Source organism: Myotis myotis, unplaced genomic scaffold (genome assembly GCF_014108235.1).
Source record: "Myotis myotis isolate mMyoMyo1 unplaced genomic scaffold, mMyoMyo1.p scaffold_m19_p_56, whole genome shotgun sequence".
Classification (NCBI taxonomy): domain Eukaryota; kingdom Metazoa; phylum Chordata; class Mammalia; order Chiroptera; family Vespertilionidae; genus Myotis; species Myotis myotis.
In genome coordinates, this window is record NW_023416364.1 from 534,965 (window position 1) to 555,944 (window position 20,980).

A 20,980-nucleotide genomic window follows, 5' to 3' on the forward strand; every position below is an offset into this window, starting at 1 on the left:
GTCTCTTGACTTGGTCTCAACCGGGAACGGACTGAGACTTCCGGGTGAGAACAGGACCCCCCTTGGAGGAGGAAAGGGACGGATTCGGAGGAAGAACGCCGGGACGGGTCCCTGTTGTCTCGGCCGCGTGTGAGCGCGCCCCATCAACCGCAGACAGCAGCGCCCTTTGCCCGGCCGAAAGTGAGCCCGTCGCCAGAGGCCGCCCTGGAAGACGGGATCAGCCTCCGGGGCCGAGCCTCCGGTCCAAGGAGAGACGTCATCTCAGACTCGCCGGGTGCACACAGGCGCTAGGACACGCTCTCCATCGGATGGTGACAATAGGGCCAACCCTGTGCCGGCGGCTCCAGCACACACCACACGCCACACACCACACACACACCCATCACACATCACACACATCACACACCCACACATCACAAACATCACACACACCACACCACACACACATACACACACACAACACATACACACACCACACATAACACACCACATCACACACACACACATCACACACCACACACATCCCAACACACACATCACACACCACACCACATACACACACAACACATACACCACACACAATCACACACCACACACACACAATCACACCCACACACAACACATACACACACACCACACACACACATCACACACCACACACATACACACACCATACATCACACACATACACACACATCACACACACACACATACACACACACACACCCACACACACACACATACACACATACACACACACACCACACACATCACACACATCACACACCATACACACATACACACATACACACACACCACACACATACACACACATCACACACCACACACACATACACACATACACACACATCACATCACACGCCACACACGCCACACACACATCACACACACACACACATACACACACACATACACATCACACACCACACACATCACACACACACATCACACACCACACACACATACACACACATCACACACCCCACACACATACACACACATACACATCACACACCACACACACCACACACCACACACACATCACACACACCACACACACACATACACACACATACACATCACACACCACACACACCACACACACCACACACGCACACACCACACACACACACACCACACACACCACACACACCACACACACATCACACACCACACACATACACACACACACACACCACACACACCACACACACCACACACACACCACACACACACCACACACACACACACATCACACACCACACACATACACACACATCACACATCACACACATACACACAGATCACACACCACACACACACACATCACACACCACACACGTACACACAATTCACACATCACACACATACACACACATCACACACCACACACCACACACACACCACACACCACACACCACACACACATCACACACACCACACACACATACACACACACCACACACACATCACACACACCACACACAATCACACACACCACACACACATCACACACACCACACACACACACACACACACCACACACGTGCGCACGCACATACACACACGTGTGCACGCACACACGCACACACACACCACACCACACACACACCACACACACCACACACACACACACACCACACACACCACACACACACCACACACACCACACACACATCACACACACCACACACACATCACACACACCACACACACATCACACACACCACACACACATACACACACGCACACACCACACACATACAGGCACCACACACACATGCGCACACACACACACACACACACACACACACACACACACACACACACGCTGGCCCAGCCCCGCCTGCCCGCGACGGGCTGCGCCCACCGGGCTGTGGAGCCACAGATGTCGCCGTGGTGCTTCCGGGAGCGCATTCAGGCCCATCTGTTGCCGCCTCCGCGGCTGCTCGTGCGGCCACAAGGCCCTCATTTAATTCCTGTCAGAAAGTAATGTAAATCCCGTTACCGCGGGGGTCGCGGCCGCGCTGTGCCGAGGCCCGGTGTGCGCTCCACGCCGCGGGATGAAAAGAGCCCTTTCATGTGGCTGCGCGCAGAGCCCGCCCTCCTCGGGGCTGCCGCGGCCGGGCTGCCCCTGCTTTGAATGCAGCGACGCCAGTTGGTGCACTCCGCCTCAGAGAAAGGGAGAAACCCGTCATCTTCCAGCCCAAGTTTCTCCTTTTGGGAGGAAAAGGCGAGAGACATCCTGGGCAGGGCATCGCCGAGTTTGTAATCATCTGTAGGAGCAGACGCCCTCCCCGGAGAGGACAGAGTGGGGGGTTCTGGCCCGAGTTAGCGCGTCAGGGCCCTGGAGACCTGGTTGTCAGCAGGCGTCACCCACCCTGAACACGGTGGGGTGCCGGCGGGATTAGCGGCCCCATTCAGGCTCTCCTTCTGGTCTGGGTGGAGGAAATCCAAGCATTCGATCAACTTTCTTAGGCGCAGGCTGGGCAGGAGCCGGTTTACTGGTGAAGTGAGGGAGGACGTCGGTCACGTATGTGTGTGTGTGTTCACAGAATTGTTTTGCTGGAAGCTGAGTCCTGGCAGCTCCCATTCGGCCTGTCTGTGCGGGCACATGGGTGTGTTCTGAAATATTCAGGGCTGTGTCGGTAGCTGGAAGGCAAATGGTTTTAGAAGCCCCGTGGGGTCTGACCCGACGCCCTCATCTCTCCACTGGGAAGCCCAGAGCCTGCCTCTCCGAGTGCGTGCGCAGGCTCAAGGCCCCCAGGTGCTCCCTCGGACAGAGCGCCCCCCCCACACACACACACACACCCGCCTCTGCCTGCCCTGGTGTCTGTGACGATAAACTGGGATTGAAAATGTTACGTAGCCCTGGAGCCCTGGCCGGTTTGGCTCAGTGGATAGAGCGTCGCCTGCGGACCGAAGGGTCCGAGGTTCGATTCCGGTCAAGAGGGCGGACCTCAGTTGCAGGCTGCTCCCCGCCCGGGCCCTGGTCGGCGAGCGTGGAGGAGGCAACCCATCGATGTGTTTCTCTCACATCCTCACTTCTCTCAGTCTTCCCCTCTCCCTCCCGCTCCCTCTAAAATCAATGGTAAAATATCCTACAAACACAAGACAAAAGCGCAGCCGTTATCCTCTCCGTTCTTTAAAACTTGAGACGTGAGCCTGTTTCTCTGGGCGACTAGGACGCACGTTTCTCTCACGGAATCAACAAGCGATCAGAGTCGAGCACCTGCTTCTCCGTTTGTTTCTGCTCCAGAAGCCAGGACACCGAGCCGTCCTACGGGAACCCCGTGGGTCGGAGGTCGGCGCTGCGTCTGACCACCTCCCCCCGGCCCCGGAGCTGCCACAGGAACGTGGACAAATCACACAACTTCCGACTTTTCAGGTCTTCGCCGGGGGCCCTATCAGTTGCTACCTGCCTCATTGTGATCTTGTAAACATAGGATAATCAGTCCAGTTCCTCGATTGCCTTCGGCCAGGATCCGATACGCCTCTTCTCCCATAAAGGGGGGCGGGGGAGGTAGAGAGCATTCTCCAGCTGGTGTCAGCGAGCCTGAGCCTGACTGCGGGCGGGAGGGGCTGGGCTTCCTCTCGGCTGACCTGCCTGCTTGTCTTCCTTCCCAGTGAGGGCGACTTTGAGGAAAGTCCGTTCTGTTCCTCCGTAACCGCAAAGGAGTGAAGCACCGTGTCCACCAGGCACCAGGAAATGCTGACTCCCGTCCAGGAGTTTGCAAATCAGTCCCTAGTGTTTCACATGGTAAGCCTCTCCGTCAGCCATGCAAGCCAGGTGCTAAGGAAACAGCAGAAAACAATGTTCTTGTCTCCAGTAATCAGGGGTGTTTCGCTTGCTATTTAAATTCACTGTTTTTAAAAAACATTTTCCTGTGTCAGCTCTGTGCTGGCGAAGGTGCCCCATTCGCTGAAAGCGAGGAGTGGAATTGGCGGCACGTCTCCGATCCCACCCTCCTCGCTAGAGAAAGGAGATGCGAGTCCTCCCGCTCCAGGAGCTCCCGAGCCAAGCGTGCAGCGGCCCCAAACCACGGCCACCTGCCCATCAGGCGAGTGACGCTGAGCACATTGCCCCGGCACCTGACTCAGTGACAGAACTCACAGGAAGTACGGAGTCCTGCACCTCAGCTACTCGCTTCCATGTCAGCCCTGAGAAAGCAGGGCCCGGGTTCTGCGGTCCCAGAGAGCAGGGTGCCTGGGGGTCTGAGGGAGTCTTTCTCACCAAAGGAGCCAGGGAGGAGCAGGCAGGAGGAGGGAGGAACAAGGAGAAGCAGGAAGGAGGAGGGAGGAGGAGGGAGGAGGAGGGAGGAGAGGGAGGAGCAGGCAGGAGGAGGGAGGAGGAGGAGGAGGAGGAGAGGGAGGAGCAGGCAGGAGGAGGGAGGAGAGGGAGGAGGAGGGAGGAGGAGGGAGGAACAGGGAGGAGCAGGAGGAGCAGGCAGGAGGAGGGAGGAGGAGGGAGGAGGAGGGAGGAGAGGGAGGAGCAGGCAGGAGGAGGGAGGAGAGGGAGGAGGAGGGAGGAGGAGGGAGGAGAGGGAGGAGCAGGCAGGAGGAGGGAGGAGAGGGAGGAGGAGGGAGGACAGGGAGGAGCAGGGAGGAGCAGGCAGGAGGAGGGAGGAGCAGGCAGGAGGAGGGAGGAGGAGGGAGGAACAGGGAGGAGCAGGCAGGAGGAGGGAGGAGAGGGAGGAGGAGGGAGGAGGAGGGAGGGACAGGGAGGAGCAGGGAGGAGCAGGCAGGAGGAGGGAGGAGCAGGCAGGAGGAGGGAGGAGGAGGGAGGAGGAGGGAGGAACAGGGAGGAGCAGGCAGGAAGAGGGAGGAGCAGGGAGGAGCAGGCAGGAGGAGGGAGGAGAGGGAGGAGCAGGCAGGAGGAGGGAGGAGGAGGGAGGAACAGGGAGGAGCAGGCAGGAGGAGGGAGGAGAGGGAGGAGGAGGGAGGAGGAGGGAGGAACAGGGAGGAGCAGGGAGGAGCAGGCAGGAGGAGGGAGGAGCAGGCAGGAGGAGGAGGAGGAGGGAGGAGGAGCAGTGAGGAGGAGGGAGGAGAAGCGGGGAGCAGCAGAGAGGAGGAGGGAGGAGGAGGTGGAGGAGGGAGAACTCTGCAGTGAAGAAGAAGGAGAGCAAAACGGTAGCCGTGCTGTCTTTTCTTTCGGGCGCTTTCCCCTGAGGTCACACGGAGAAGCACAATCCTTGTCGGCAGAGCCTGGCTGCGGGGCTGGGCCTGGGGGTCGCAGGCTGAAGCGGTTGGCGTGTGGAGGTTTGGCCCCTAAATGTGTGGGTGCTGAGCGAGCGTCCCTCACAGGGGCTGCCCCTCGAGGAGACACAAGTCCCCCCTGGTTCCCAGGCCCGCGGGAGGCTCCCGCCGAGACCCAGCGGCCCCGGCAACCCACACGGGCTGAGTGATCGCCGGCCACACGGGGGACGCTATTGTCCGCCCAGAGTGTGGTCTGCGATCCCCAGCCCAGGCCCCCCACCCGGCGCCCCTGACACTTTAAGTATAAAATAAATAACCAGCTTTGTGTGTCTGGGAGCAAAGACGCGGATAAGGGCCGTCGTTCCTGTCTGGGCTGTAATCCCGGGAGCTGCCCTGGCCACTGGGGGGTGGGGGCTCCCCACGCCTGTGCGGCGGCCAACAGCTGATTAAACCTGGCAGGCTGGGTCCTCGGGTGTCATTTTCATGCAAATAAAACTCGCATCTTTCGTCCTGAAAATGTCTTGGCCGTCATAATATTTCAGTGTGGGATCGGATTTCTGTTCCGTAATTGCATGTGGATCTGGAGGTTCAGTTAGGGGGTAATCACTATCACAGGGCGATATGCTGGGAAGGGTAGCAAGAGCCTGAAGACTTTGCACAGACTTTGAGATTTATTCTCAAACCCATAAATGCCAACGAGGCCAGCAAGGCACCGAACCCAAATAGACTAAAGAAAACATTGGACGATCTCTTTAAAAAGGAAATTTCATTTTTAAACAATAATATCTGATCCCTACGAAGCTCTTAGTCCGTGGTAGGCGCCTGCGTTTGCACATGTTAACTCACCTCATAGGACTCTGTGAGCCCTGGCTGTCTGGCTCAGTGGATAGAGCGTCGGCCTGCGGCCGAAGGGTCCAGGGTTCGATTCCAGCCAAGGGCACGTACCTCAGTTACAAGCTCCTCCCCATCGGGGTGCATGCAGGAAGCAACCAGTTGATGTGTTTCTCTCACATCAATCTTTCTCTCTAAATTTCCCTCTCTCTTTTACTCTCTGTAAAAATCAAAGGAAAATTACTCTGAGGTTGGAACCATTCATCTCCCTTTCTCTCCCCCCACGAGGACACCGGGATCTGGTTGGCCCAAGGCCAGCGGGGAACAGAACCCAAATCCCAAATCGCAGCCAGGGAGCCTGAGGGCAAGGGCATGAGTGAACCTGTCACCTCTGATGACTTTGACGGTGAAACAGCAGCTTTCATTTCAAGACCATTTCTCTTCTCCTATGATTTTGGAGCCCCCTCACCCCTCACCTTTCTCCAAGACAGGTGGGTCAAAAACCCAGACGGCTCTACAAAGTCACTCTCCCAGCCTTGGGAGTATAACTAACACAGATTGGAAAGGGTTTTGTTGTGAAATTAACTTTAATCCCCACATCGCTGGCCTCGTGAGAATCATGTGACGTGTCCCTGCCCTGGCGATTTCCCGCTGCAGGGGCCCCGCACACCTCCACCCGCACCTGTCACGGCGGGCGGCGGGTCTGCATCCTCACTGGGAACCAGCTTCCCCTTCGTCAGCAGGCGAGGGCTCTCTGCTTCTTTCTTTTTAAAAAAAAACTTTAAAAAATATTTTTATTGATTTCAGAGAGGAAGAAAGAAGGAGAGAGAGAAACATCGATGATGGGAGAGAATTGGGTCGGCTGCCTCCTGCACGCCCCACACTGGGGATCAAGCCTGCAACCCAGGCACGTGCCCTGATGGGAATCGAACCCGGGACCCTTCCGTCCGCAGGCTGACGCTCTGTTCACTGAGCCACACCAGCCAGGCTGTTCCTTAAAGATGGACAGTTCCTCTTCCAGCAAAGCCCTCCCGCTGTGTCTTCCTCCGGACGCAGGCCTCTGTTTAGTAGGAAGCAGAGTGCGTCTGAGGGACCTCAGACCCGAGTTCTCACCCCTCCCTGTCCCACCTCCCCATCCCGCCTCCCCGTCCCGCCTCCCGGCTCCCCCTCTCCACCTGGGTCGGGGCCCCCTGCCTCCAGAGCAGGCCTTTCCGATGGGCCTCCCACGTCTGCGAGGCCTGTTCTGCTCCGGCTGCTCCGTGGCTGAGGGCAGCCCTGGACTCGGGGCCACGTGCGGGCAGCTGTCTGAGTGGGAGGCCGCCTCTCCTTTGGGGTCAGAGACACGGAGACTACCTCCCGGAGAGGCGCCCGGAGCCTCGAGGGGGACCAGATGGCAGGCCCGGCTCACCTTGACCCCCGGTGTCGCCCTGGCAGCCGGGGCCAGGCTAATGTTCGCAGGTGTCACCGCGCTGATGGAGAGGTAACCAGAGCCGGCGAGAGGGCCCGCGACGGCGGCCTTTTCTTCTTCCTCCTCCGTCTCCCTGAGGCGGCAGGTGCCCCGCCGTGACCCGGAACCCCCCTGCCTTCCTGCACCCGCAGGTGTGACAAACGGCCACAGGCAGGGCCGGGCGGGGCCTCCGTCCTGAGTTACCCAGCTGTGCGCTCGGGCAAGAACTGCGGGTCCCCTGCAGCCTTTCCCAAAGTCCTGATTATCACGCACACGCTCTCCTGTTCTTTGTAAATGGACTGAGAAAGTAAACTGGGTTTCTTGGCAGCCAAGCGATGGTTACACTGATGGCTCCCATGCCGGCCTCCTCGCTGTTAGGACCACGTGTGCTCATCCCGGGCTCTCAACACAGAGAGGACCTGCTCCCGGAGTCTGTCCCCACCTGATTTCCCGTCCTCGCGTCTGTCCCCGGCAATTTCCGTCTGACCCGGGAGGCCCCTGCCTGGCCCCTGCCATGGGATAGGGGGCCACAGCCCTGAGGGCAGAGGTCCATGTTTATAATTCAGCCACACTCGGAGACCCAGTTTCCATTTTATTCTTTTTAATTTTTCATTAAAAGTCGAATAGAGCTCGGCCAGCGTGGCTCAGTGGTTGAGCTTCGACCTATGAACCAGGAGGTCACGGTTTGATTCATGGTCAGGGCAGATGCCGGGGTTGCAGGCTCCATCCCCATTAGGGGACGTGCAGGAGGCAGGGGATCAGTGATTCTCTCTCTTTGTTGATGTTTCTATCTCTCTCTTCTTCTCTGAAATCAATAAAAATATATTTAAAAAAATAAAGTCTAACAGACATCAAACAAGTATGAAATAGGTGTACTGTGCACAGAACATGATGGATGCCCACAGAGGGAACCATGAACTTAAGGAAAGGTCCGCACACCATCTCCCGTGCCCCTGTGCTCACCCGCGTCCCTCTGTCTCCCTCCGCGAATCCGCTCTGACTCTTCCTACTTCATGTCTCACTTGACTGAACTCAACGTGTTTTTCCTTTTTATGTTGTTTTTGGTAATCCTCACCCAAAGATATTCTTCCCATTGATTTTTAGAGAGAGTGGAAGAGACGGGGAGAGACACAGAGAGAGAAACACCAATGCGAGAGGGACACATTGGTCGGTTGCCTCCTGCACATGCCCGGGATGTGGATTGAGCCTGAAACCGAGGCACATGCCCTTGACTGGAATCGAACCCGGGACCCTTCAGTTCACGGGCCTATGCTCTACCCACTGAGACAAACCTGCCGGGGCTCCACATGTTCCGATACACAGCAGTTGCCATTCCATTAGAATAGCTTCTAATTTCCATGATGATGACTTCTTGGGCCTGCAAGTGACCTAGGAGAGTACTTCTTAATTTTTTTTATTGCCTTCTCTTGAAATTTTCTTCATTTTTTCCCCTTCTACTAGTTTAAAGTTATATGTCTTATTATAATTTTTTAGGGATTAGCTTAACATTTTTGTCACCATCCAAAGTTAATGTTTCCCCTCCTCCTAACCAACTCAAAGATCTGAGAACACCATACTGCCCGTCTCTCTCCTCCTGACGTGGATTCTGTTGGTGTTTGTGTATATTTTTTCTTTCTTATTTTTCCCACAAGACAGTTACAGCTTTATACAGTGCATGCTTAGATTTAGCCAGTGGCATCCTTTTTGTTTCCCCTTGAAGCCATTCGTCTGTGATCGCTTTCCTCTTCTCTAAAGCACTATTTTAGCAATTTGTTTAGAAAGGACCTGTTGAGGTTTATTTTTAAACTAGAGGCCCAGTGCATGAAATTTGTGCACAGGAGGTGGGGTGTCCCTCAGCGCAGCCTGCACCCTCTCCAATCTGGGACCCCTCAGGATCAGGCCTAAACCGGCAGTGGGACATCCCTCTCACAATCCGGGACTGCTGGCTCCCAACTGCTCACCTGCCTGCCTGCCTGATTGCCCCAACCACTTCTGCCTGCCAGCCTGGTCACCCCCTGACCTGCTTGATTGCCATCGCTCTATCCATTGAGCGACACCGGCCAGGGCTGTCATTGCCTATCTTACTCCAAATGCCACAAAGGACACATGCGCAGAATCAGCAGTGGGTTCCTGTGGGCTTGTGTCTGAGTAGCAGGCACATCAGTCAGAAGTTTCCTGGGGACTCTGCAGGGGCGGGCAGCGGTGTCCCCGGGACCCACGGGCGGACCGGAGGGGTTTGGAAGCCACGTCATCAGAGGTGCGTTACTCTGCAGGCTCCCTGTGGCTCCACCAACATCCCTGGGGGGTGGGGGGGTGTCTCCGGGACCTGCCCAGAGGGGCTGCCACCTGGACCGGGCCCTGCAGGGAATTCGCAGAGACCCCATAGAGCCCCCAGGCTGTCTGCATCTTCCTGGTCTCCTCGAGTCTTGTAGGTCATGGATGCTCAGCGAATCACCTCGAAGGGCTCATTTACTGAGAATGGATGTCTTCTCCTAGGTGGCTGAGCCCGTGGACCAGGGACGTGCACCCGCGTGAGGGAGGGTCATGGACAGCCCAGGCGCTGTGGCCGCACACCTGCAGGAGTGCCTGCACCTGCTGCAGCAGCTGGCAGCGGCTCCGGGCGCACCTGCGCGGGAACAGCGCAGGGACAAGGACCCGCCGCACGGAGGTGAGGTCCCCTGGCCCCCGTCTCTCCCCAGGCAGGCAGATGACCCAGGACAGCGGATCTGGGGCAGGAATGGGGGGGGCTGCGAGGGCAGGGGGACGGCCACTCTGTCGTCGTGAATCACTGTCAGTTCTCGTTTTCGGCTTCAGTAAACAGGAGGCCTCAAGACACAGGGAGGTTCCAGGGGAACAAAGGCTCCGAGTGGGCTGGTGCCTGCACGTTTCAATTATGAAAAAACGAAGGCCACTTCTCAATGCTGGCACGTACTTTCTCTCACACGGGCCTTTGTGCCTCACCCGTTTCCACAGGCGTCTCTGCTTTCCGTAAACGTGTCACCGCATCAGTCCGATCTCCCTTGTCTTGGTCATCAATACATTTCTTTCTGTTTTTGAAAATCCTTATTGTTGAGAGTATTACAGATGCCCCCCATTTTCCCCCAATGCCTCCCTCCCCCCGGTTCATGCCACCTCCCAGGTCTTCACCACCCTATTGTCTGTGTCCACAGGTGATGCATTTAAGTTCTTTGGTAAATCTCTCCCCCCCCCCCTTCCCTCTGAGATTGGTCAGTCTGTTCCATGTTTCCATGCCTCTGGTTCTGTTTTATTCCTCCTCCTTTTCTTCCTCAAGAATACCCTTCAGCATTTCATGTAATACTGGTTTGGTGGTGATGAACTCCTTTAGCTTTTTCTTGTTTGTGAAGCTCTTTATCTGACCTTCAATTCTGAATGAGAGCTTTGCTGGGTAGAGTAATCTTGGTTTTATGTCCTTGGGATTCATCACTTTAAATATTTCTTGCCAGTCTCTTCTGGCCTGCAAAGTTTCTGTTGAGAAATCAGCTGACAGTCGTATGGGTACTCCCTTGTAGGTAACTGACTGCTTTTCTCTTGCTGCTTTTAAGAGTCTCTCTTCATCGTTAACCTTTGGCATTTTAATTATGATGTGTCTTGGCGTGGTCCTCTTTGGATTCCTTTTGTTTGGGGTTCTCTGCGCTTCCTGGACTTGTACGTCTATTTCTTTCACCAGGTAGGGAAAGTTTTCTGTCATTATTTCTTCAAATAGGTTTTCAATATTTTGCTCTATCTTCCCCTTCTGGCACCCCCATGATTCGAATGTTGGTGTGCTTGAAATTGTCCCAGAGGCTCCTTACACTATCTTCATATTTTTGGATTCTTTTTTCTTTTTGCTCTTCTGATTGGATGTTTTTTGCTTCCTCATATTCCAAATTGTTGATTTGATTCTCAGCATCCTCTACTCTACTGTGGATTCCCTGTAAATTATTCTTCATTTTAGTTAGCGTATGCTCAATTTCTGACTGGGGTCCCTTTTCATGTCTTTGATGTTCTCACTAATTTCTGTGGGATGTGTGCTGAGAGGGGCGTGGCCTGGAGATCTGTGGGTGCTCAGGAGGGCACCTCAGGTCACAGGAGGCAGGGGGGCTGACAGGAAGTGACATGTTTGCCTTGAATGCTGTTGGTGGGCTGAGCTTGACCTCAGTGGGGTTCAGAGAGAGCAAGCAAAACAGGGCCAGCAGGTGTGAAAACCATTAAAGAACTCAGTGCAGGCCCATGCCCAGCCACCTGTGCTTCAAAAAACTAGGATCAACCAAGGCAGAAGATGGGATGGGTGGGCAAGACTGGGGGCAGTGAATGCGATGGGAATTACTCCTAGTGAAGAGGGAAATGGGTTTCAGAATCCACAGGATTTGATACCCATTTAGATTCAGAGAGAAGAGAGAGCATGAAGTCCAGACTGACTCCTGGTGTCCGATCTGGGGACTCGGTGAGTGTGGGAGCAGAGGACAGAAGAGAGACACAGCTGGAGGGAAGGCAACAAGCTCTGTTGGAGGGATGCTGCGTCTGCGGTGTCTGCACAGCTCACACCTGGAGAGGCAGACTGGTGACACATGGGCTCCAGAATCCAGAGGCTCCCAGATGTCCGGGGGGCACTGAATGGCATGTGGCCTCTGGACGCCACACACCAGCAGGAACTGGGTGGCGACCAGAGTCAAGCGGGAACATTTTTGCAGCAAAATTGTTGACTGAGCTCACTCTGTAGAATAAACGCAACTGCAATTAGCGTCTCATCACTTCAAGCTGCTTTGGGCATCAAATGTACGGAAAACCTTCAAATTTCCAGAGCTTTCTGAGTTCGCTGCGCTTGGACAGAAGATGTGGATGGGTGTGCTAGTTAGGTGTGGTGGCCACCAAGAGATTAACTAGCCCTGGCCAGTTTGGCTCAGTGGATAGAGCGTTGGCCTGCAGACTGAAGGGTCCTGGGTTCTAGTCCGGTCAAGGGCACATGCCCCCAGGTTGTGGGCTCGATCCCCAGTGTGGGGCGTGCAAGAGGCTGCCGATCCATGATTCTCTCTCATCATTGGTGTTTCTATCTCTCTCTCCCTCTCCCTTCCTCTCTAAAATCAATAAAAATATATATGTCTTTAAAAAGAGATTAAATAGATCTGCTCCATGAGGCAAGGACATTTCACAGAAGACTGATACCATTTCACACTCCACTTGGGTTTTCCATGTTCTTTTCTGCATTCGAGTCCCATCGCAGTGAAAGTGTGGGTGAGGGAGGGGTGGGAGCAGAGGGGCCCAGGTGGTGTCTGCAGCTGCAGCCGCGGCCCCAGGTGCACCCCGGACAGTCTCTTTCTCACGTTACAGGGAGCCTGTGTCTCCTGCATCCTGTCTGACTTCACGCAGAGCTGCTCGCGGAAGTTCTTCGCGTCCCCCTGAACCTTTCCATGCCCCACTGCCCCGTCTGCCCGGAGGGGCAGGTAGCCCCTCGCTGTTATTCCGGGGGGGCCTGGGGCAGTGTCTCTGCCACTGAGGCACTTCATCACAACCCGGGGGCCCACCGCCTTCCTCTGAGAGCCATTCCTCACCTGAACTCTGACCTTTCCAGCTGCACTCCCCGGCGAGCTGCGGACCCTCCTCCAGGAGGCCAAGAACATGGCGTGGCCCTTCGTGCCTGAGAAGTGGCAGTACAAGCCGGCCGCGGGCCCCGAGGACAAAGCCAACCTGCAGGACCTGGTGGGCGCCGGGCTGCAGCAGCTACTGGTAGGACGCCCCACCTGCTCCCCGACCCACCAGGCGTGTCGCCCTATGCACTGCCATCGATTGAGTTTCTCTCAGGCCTAAGACAGCCTCTCCCTGTGTCCCCCTTGGCCAGCTGAAGAATGGGAGGGAACAGCTTTTAGAAAAGCATCTTGAGACCAGGCACCTACAAACCAGGCTGAGCGAGGGGAGGAGGGTGCACAGTGGGGCTATGCAGACACCTGTGTCCTGAAATGCTCACCTGTCTGCCGGCCAGAGCTGCGGTTTTGACTGCACCATGCCATGTTGCATTCTTGTTTTGAAATGCTACTTACTAAAAGTCAGGGCCCTGAAATGCCCGGCCGGTTTAGCGCAGTGGTTGAGCATCAACCTAGGAACCAGGGGGTCACGGTTCAATTCCCGGTCAGGGCACAGGCCTGGGTTGTGGGCTCGATCCCCAGTGTGGGGCGTGCAGGAGGCAGCCGATCAATCATCATCTCTCATCATTTATGTTTCTATCTCTCTCCCCCTTTCCCTTCCTCTCCGAAATCAATAAAAATCCTATCCAATAAAAGAGTAATATGCAAATTAGTTGTCACTCCATCACAGAGATGGCCACGCCCATAGCCACAAGATGGCAGCGCCCAGTCCCCTCAGTCCCGCCACTGAAGTGTCCAGGCCTGTTGGCCAGGCAGGTGGCGAGGGAGGAAGGGTGGGCAAGGGTGGAGCAGGTGATTGGAGGGGGCTGGGGGTCCCCTGTTCAGGCCAGAGTCCTCAGCCAGAGGCCTCAGGCCTGGGCAGGGGTGGAGCCATGATCAGAGGGGCAGGGGCGGAGCCTGCGATTGGAGTGAACTACAGAGGAAACACCTTTTCTGACCGCTCATTGGCTAAGCTCCCTGTATGCCACTGGTACTATTCTTTGTAACTTGGGTAATAAGAATCCAATAAGGTGATCTAGGGTTTTTCACCACACTCCTGGGGAAAAAAATGAAGGTCCGCTGCTGGAGGGCTAAGAAATGTCATATCCTGCCCTAGCCGGTTTGACTCAGTGGATAATGCCTCGGCCTGCCGACCGCAGGGTCTGGGTTCAGTTCTAACCAAGGGCATGTACCTAGGTTGCAGGCTCTTCCCTGGCCGGGGCCCAGGTCAGGGCTCATGCAGGCAGCAACCAATCAAAGTGTTCCTCTCACTTTGATGTTTCTCTCTGTCTTTCCCTTTCTCTTCCACGTTCTCTAAAAATCAATGGAAACATATCCTCAGGTGAGGATAAAAAAAAAAATAATAAAGAAATGTCATATTCTATGAAAGACACATCTTGAAAATGCCTAAAGAAAGTTGTCATTTTTTCATGGTGAAGGGACTGGAGTCCGTGTTGATGAAAACACCTTGGTGGCTGCAGTGACTGGCAGTGGCTGCAGCAGCGGGGTGATGAGGCTGGTGCCTTCCCCTGATCAGCCCGGTCGCCTCCCACAAAGGCTGCGGCTTAGGCCAGCTCCCCAAGGGGAGCAGGGCGCGGGCCTAAGCCGTCAGTAGGACATCCCCTGAGGGCTTCCAGTATGTGAGGGGGGGCAGGCTGGGCTGAGGGACCCCCCCGCAAGTGCACAAATTTCATGCACCGGGCCCCTAGTACAGTGGTCGGCAAACTGTGGCCCCTTGAGTGTGGCTCTTCCACAAAATACCACGTGCGGGTGCGCACGTACAGTGCGATTGAAACTTCATGGCCACACTCAAGGGGCCAAAGAGCCGCATGTGGCTTGCAAGCCACAGTTTGCCGACCACTGCCCTAGTATATTATAAATAAATAAATAAAAGTTGGAGAGCTTAAATATGGGGGGGATGGCAAACGTAGGTTTGCAGTTGTTTGTATGGAAAATAATTCTATATAATAAAAGCCTAATATGCAAATTGTCCCTTCGACTGAGAGTTCAACCAGGAGTTGAACCACTAATTATAATGTGCGCTGACCACTAGGCAGGGGGGCGTGGAACATGGCAGGCATCAGGGATGTGGTGCTGGCAGCGGGTGGCAGTGGAGGCACTGCCAGCCCCAATGGGCCCTGACCAGAGCGGGACTGCGGCAGGATGGTGGAGCAGGTGAGCAGGCAGCGCCAGGCCAAGGCGGGTGAGAGTGGGGCCAAATAGCCCCACCGATCGCCCCCCAGATGGTGACCAGCTGTGGTGGCCGAGGACAGGGAACTCTGCTGGCTCCCAGGTGCTAAGGGAGCCTGGCAGGGGCCCAATCACTCAGGCAGAGGGGGGGGCACAGGGGCTTGGGGACCCAGGTGCTACCCAGGACCCAGAGGTTAACTGGGACCTGCACTTCCACACCAGATGCTCACACTACAATCGCTGGCCAGGCATAGGGACTGCACCCATGCATGAATTTCATGCACTGGGCCTCTAGTCCTATATAATAAAGATGTGATATGCAAATTGACAGTCACACCCTCACACAAATGGCTGCCACAAGATGTCTGGCAGGGGAGGGCAGTTGGGGGCAACCAGGCCTGCAGGGGAGGGCAGTTAGGGGCAACCAGGCCTGCAGGGGAGGGCAGTTATGGGCGATTAGGCCAGCAGGGGAGGGCAGTTAGGGGCGATTGGGCCAGCAGGGGAGGGCAGTTAGGGGCAATTGGGCCAGCAGGGGAGGGCAGTTGGGGGCGATTGGGCCGGCAGGGGAGCAGTTAGGTGTTGATCAAGTTGTCAGGGGAGTGGTTAGGAGGTTATCAGGCTGGCAGGCAGAAGCAGTTAGGGGCAATCAGGTAGGCAGGCAGGTGAGAGGTTGGGAGCCAGCAGTCCCGGATTGTGAGAAGAATGTCCGACTGCCGGTTTAGGCCCTGTGGGATTGGGCCTACACCACCAGTCGGACATCCCCCAAGGGATCCCAGATTGGAGAGGGTGCAGGCTGGGCTGAGGGACACCCTCCCTCCCCGCAGTGCATGAATTTCACGCACTGGGCCTCTAGTACATAAAATAATAATAATACAAAGTAAACTCTGCGTTTCGTGTACGCATAACTGTGGGCTCACTTCTGCCTCCCCCCTGTGAGCACACTCCCCACCTGTCATCAGGGTGATGTGCCGTCTGAGCTACTGACCCTGGCAGGCCCCTCCCAGACCCAGGCCTATCTCCTTAGGATGAGGCCAAGGAGGGAGCATCTCACCAACATCGCTGACATGCTTAGTCCCGAGCTCACGGACCGACCGGGAGCTGATGGCCCTGCTGCCTCCACCCACATTGTCTCGGATGAGTGTCAAGGGAGAGACTGTGTGTGCTTCTATGCATTTGTTTCTCAAATAAAATATGTCTGGAGACCAGGGATTACAAGCAATGACAATACCCTAAACTTTTTATTTCACAGGCAAATAAATGTATAGACATTGTCTTTTTTTAATGTCCTTTTTATTGTTGATAGAATTACAGATGTCTCCCATTTTCCTCCTGTTAACCCCCACCTCCCAGTCCCTACCCGCCCCCTACCAGGTCTTCCCCACGTTATGGCCCATGTCCATGGGCTGTGCCTGTCCTATATGATAAAAACCTAATATGCAAATTGACCCAACGGTGGAACAACCGGCAGAACCACCGGTCACTATGATGCGCACTGACCACCAGGGGGCGGACACTCAACACAGGAGCTGCTCCCAGCATGCAGGCCCCAGGCCAGCCAAAGTGGGTGCCAGTGGGAGCCCCCGGTACCCCCAGGGTTGCCCCACAGATCAGCCCTGATCACCAGCCAGGCCTAGGGACCCCACCCGTGCACGAATTTCCTGCACCGGGCCTCTAGTAAGTATATAAGTTCTTCGGTTTATCTCTTCTCATCCCCCCAACCCCACATGGAGGCATGTCAGTCTGGTCCATGCCTCCCTGCTTCAGGTCTTATTTTGTTGGTCAATTCGTTTTGTTCTTTAGATTCCACATGTGAGTGAGGTCATGTGATACTTGTCGGTCTCTGGCTGGCTTATTTCTCTCAGCATAATGCTCTCCAGGTCTCTCCATGCTGCCCCAAAGGGTAAGCGATCCTTCTTTTTTTACGGCTGCATAGTCGTCCATGGTGTAGCTGTACCACAGATTTTTTATTCACTCATCTACTGATGGGCACTTGGGCTGTGTCCAGATCTCAGCTAGTGTAAATTGTGCTGCTATGAACACAAGGGTGCATACATTCTTTCTGGTGGGTGTTTTGGGGTTTTTTTAAGGATATATTCCCAAAACTTACACACTGTCTTTGCCTTCAAAACAAAAACCCAGGAAAGACCCTGAGCTACGTCACAGCCTCTCTGTGAGTAAATCCCCAGAGCAGCAAATCCCCACCGTCCCACCCACCCACCCACCAAAACCAGACACACAGGCCCCTGGGCTAAGCCGACCGGGGGCTGCAGCCAAGGGAGGAGGGTGGCTGGGAGGGTGCGGGGAGAGGGTTGAACGCCTTGCCCGCGTCAGTGGCCATGAGGCGTGGGGAGTGACTGTCATTCCTACATCCCTGTGCGGTCTGCAACGTGCACAAGTGTCTCATTTAATCCTCAGAGCAGCCTCCGGTGACCCACCTCCTCCTCCTCTCATTGTAACAACGAGGACGCTGGCTGCAGGGAGCTGACCCGCCCGGGGTCAGACCACTGAGGGGCGGGACTCGCAGCCCCTCTCGGTCCCCCCGGGTCTCCCTGGGGCCCCGGGAGCTGCTGGAGGCGGCCGGCCTGAAGGAAGCTGGTCTGGTGGGGCCTGGCTGCCCAGCTAGTGTGGCTCAGACGCACTTGAAACAGGGCGAGTGGGACTGGAGAGCTGGCACAGCAGGCAGCGCATGGCTTCGTGAGTGTGGCTGGCACAGCGGACAGTGCATCTGGAGCTGTGCCCTCTCCCCTGTGGGCGGGACCCTCCCGAGGTGTTGCCACTGCTTGTTGCTAAAACATCTGTGGACACATCAGCTGCCCGGGGAGGCCAGGCGCTTCCCAGGGCTGCGGGCTGCGGGGACCTCAGTCCTACCTCACGCCAGTGTCCCCCAGCTCGGGCACCCCCCTCCCGGTCCCTCCAGGGGGACGGCGGTCCGATCGCCCCGCAGGCTTTGAAGTGCTGTTTCGTCTTCGTGGGTGATGTGTGTCCCAGGCCCTTTGTGCCGGGGGAGGAGGAGGGGCCGCCTTTGTGTGCGCGGTGATTGTCGCCCGCCTGACACGCTGACCCGCGGTATTATCCGCTCTGGTCGGAGCACGGATTTGCTCCCTCTCACATGAAGCATGAGATTTCAAGGGAAAGTGAGCCCTCCTTCAGCCCCTTTCACTCGGCACAATGTTTACCCTCCGAGGGGAGAGATGAAACGCGGGGCCAGGGTTTCAAGTGCCGGGCAGGGCGCTGGGCGCCTGGGAGAACAGCGAGGCCCGAGAGACATGGCTCGGCAGGAGCCGTGCTGGGCTTCTCTAAAGCACCGACGGCATTTTCTTCTGTGATGGCGGGCACGGCAGCGGGGACACGCCTGGGCGCGAGGATCGGGGACAGGCCGGCTCTGGACGCCACCTTTGTTTCCAGTAACGTTCACATTTCTGGAAAGAACCATTTCTGCACAGTGAGACGAGAATATGAAAATAAAGCTTTTCTAAAATTATATTTCTATTGATTTCAGAGAGGAAGGGAGAGGGAGGGAGAAACATCAATGATGAGAGAGAATCATGGGTCGGCTGCCCCCTGCACGCCCCGCACTGGGGATGGAGACCTCCACCCAGGCCTGTGCCCTGACTGGGAATCGAACCGTGACCTCCTGGCTCATAGGTCGACGCTCAACCACTGAGCCATGCCGGCCGGGCAGCTTTGGGGTTTTAATCAATCACTTAGGTCTTTTCTGTCAGGAGACAGAAAGCAAAGTGAAGGCAAATGATATGCCTTCCTTCACTCAGCAAAGCTTTACTGTCGGCAAGTGCCAGGCATTTGAGTTTGAGCTCTGACATCAACTCAGAGAACCAGGAGTCCTGCTCATGCCCGGGACCCGCTCCCAGCACGGAGAGCTGGGCCCCCTGGCCGAAGGCCTGCTCGCTGGAGGCCGCCCATTGGTAGTCCACCTGACCTGTGGCTGGTGCTCCAGCTTTCCTCTGGCCGCCCAGGCGTGGCCGTGTGACCGTCTCAGCTGGTGAAATGGGATCAGCGGTGACAGAGTCCCGTCCCCACAGCTCGAGGAGCCGTGTGAGTCCGGCCATCGGACGCTCCCTCTGCCTCGGCCTGGATGAGGGTGAGAGACGCCCGGTCTCGGAGCCATAGCCGGGCTGCAGATGGACGGGGCAGGGGTGGGGGGGGGGGTGTTGGAAAGCTCGTTCGTTAATAACATGGCAGAGAGCCTGGCTGGTGGGTCAGCGTTGGAGCGTCATCCCTACACCAAATGGTTGCGGGTTTGATTCCTGGTCAGGACACATAGGTTGTGGGTTCAATCCCCAGTCGATGTCTCTCTCTCTCTCTCTCTCTCTCTCTCTCTCTCTCTCTCTCTCTCTTTCTCTCTCTCTCCCTGCTTCCTCCCTCTCTCAAATCAATAAACATGTCCTTGGATGAGGAGAAATAAATAAAAAAAGAACATGGCCCTGGCCAGTATGGCTCACTGGATAGCACATCAGCATGCGGACTAAAGGGTCCCGGGTTCGATTCCAGTCAAGGTCATGTGCCTTGGTTGCGGGCATATCCCCGTCAGGGCGGTGCAGGAAGCAACCAATCAATGTGCTTCTCTCTCTTTCCCTCTCTCTTCCACTCTCTCTAAAAATCAATGGAAAAATATCCTGGGTGAGGATTAAACATGACAGCGAAGGGTGAGCGCTGTCGTGGCAACAAAACCATTTCTGACGTCCACACTTCATCGCTGAGTCGTCTGGTTTTCTGAATGAGGTTTTGTCAAAGCGAGGCTCACCCTTACTGACGAAACATGTATCTCTGCTGCGTGTGTGAAGGTGACTCTCTTGAATTGGAAAACTGTAAAGTGACACAGTTTTGAGGTGAAGCAATAAAAGAAAGTTGTTTTGAATGCCACGTTTTCAGAATTACCAGGACGGTGGGAAATGCCACAGGGCACGTGATTGGAAAAGGCGGAGTGACTGTCACCCCAGATGCTTTGGGAGTTGGTCAGATGAGGGTCAGTAAGTGGCCGCTGGGTGCGCAGTGGGGAGTGGGGATGCAGCAGGGACTTCACCAAGGATGTCGTGAGTCGCGACGGCCTTAGCAACCTCCAGGGCAGAGGAGGGGCCGTGGGCACAGGCCAGGGGAGGGGGTGTCTCTTTGGGGATTGCTTTCTCTTTCCTTAAATAGATTTGGGAGAGGGAAGGTGAAAGAGCAAGGGTAGATGATTCAAAGTGTTATCTTTATTTTTACATATATGTATACTTACTGATTTCAGAGAGGAAGGGAGAGGGACAGAGAGAGAAGCATCAATGATGAGAGAGAATCATGGCTCAGCTGCCTCCTGCACGCCCCACACTGGGATGGAGCCCACCACCCGGGCCTGTGCCCCGACCAGGAATCGAACCCTGACCTCCTGGTTCCTAGGCCGACGCTCACCCACTGAGCCACGTTGGCTGGGCTCAAAGTGTCATCTTTAGATCCTGAGACAGAGGAGACGATGACCGTTTTCCGAAGGAGCTGAGTCTGTGTGCGGCGTTGGGGACGGGAAGGAGGGACCAGGGAAACGTAACAGGTCCTGGGCCCCACCTGGGACAGTTCCCTGCTCCTCCGCCTCCTCCCAGGTCAGCAGGTGCACAGACCAGGAGCCCAGCTGACCCCAGTCGGTCCTCAGCAGTCACGGTCACGGCTGGTGCATAACGATGCAGGC

The 20,980-nt window shown here is 55.9% G+C and overlaps 1 protein-coding gene across 2 annotated transcripts in view; it reads left to right on the top strand.

Annotated features, from left to right (window-relative positions):
* Positions 1-20,980, top strand: part of ALPK1 (alpha kinase 1) — a 66,046-nt gene that overhangs the window by 18,076 nt on the left and 26,990 nt on the right. For both annotated transcript variants that reach the window (XM_036311561.1, XM_036311562.1), the window contains exons 2-3: positions 9,992-10,163; positions 13,065-13,219. In XM_036311561.1, coding sequence (XP_036167454.1) covers positions 10,040-10,163; positions 13,065-13,219 — 279 coding nt within the window. In that variant the 5' untranslated portion in view covers positions 9,992-10,039. The remainder of the gene's footprint in view (positions 1-9,991; positions 10,164-13,064; positions 13,220-20,980) is intronic.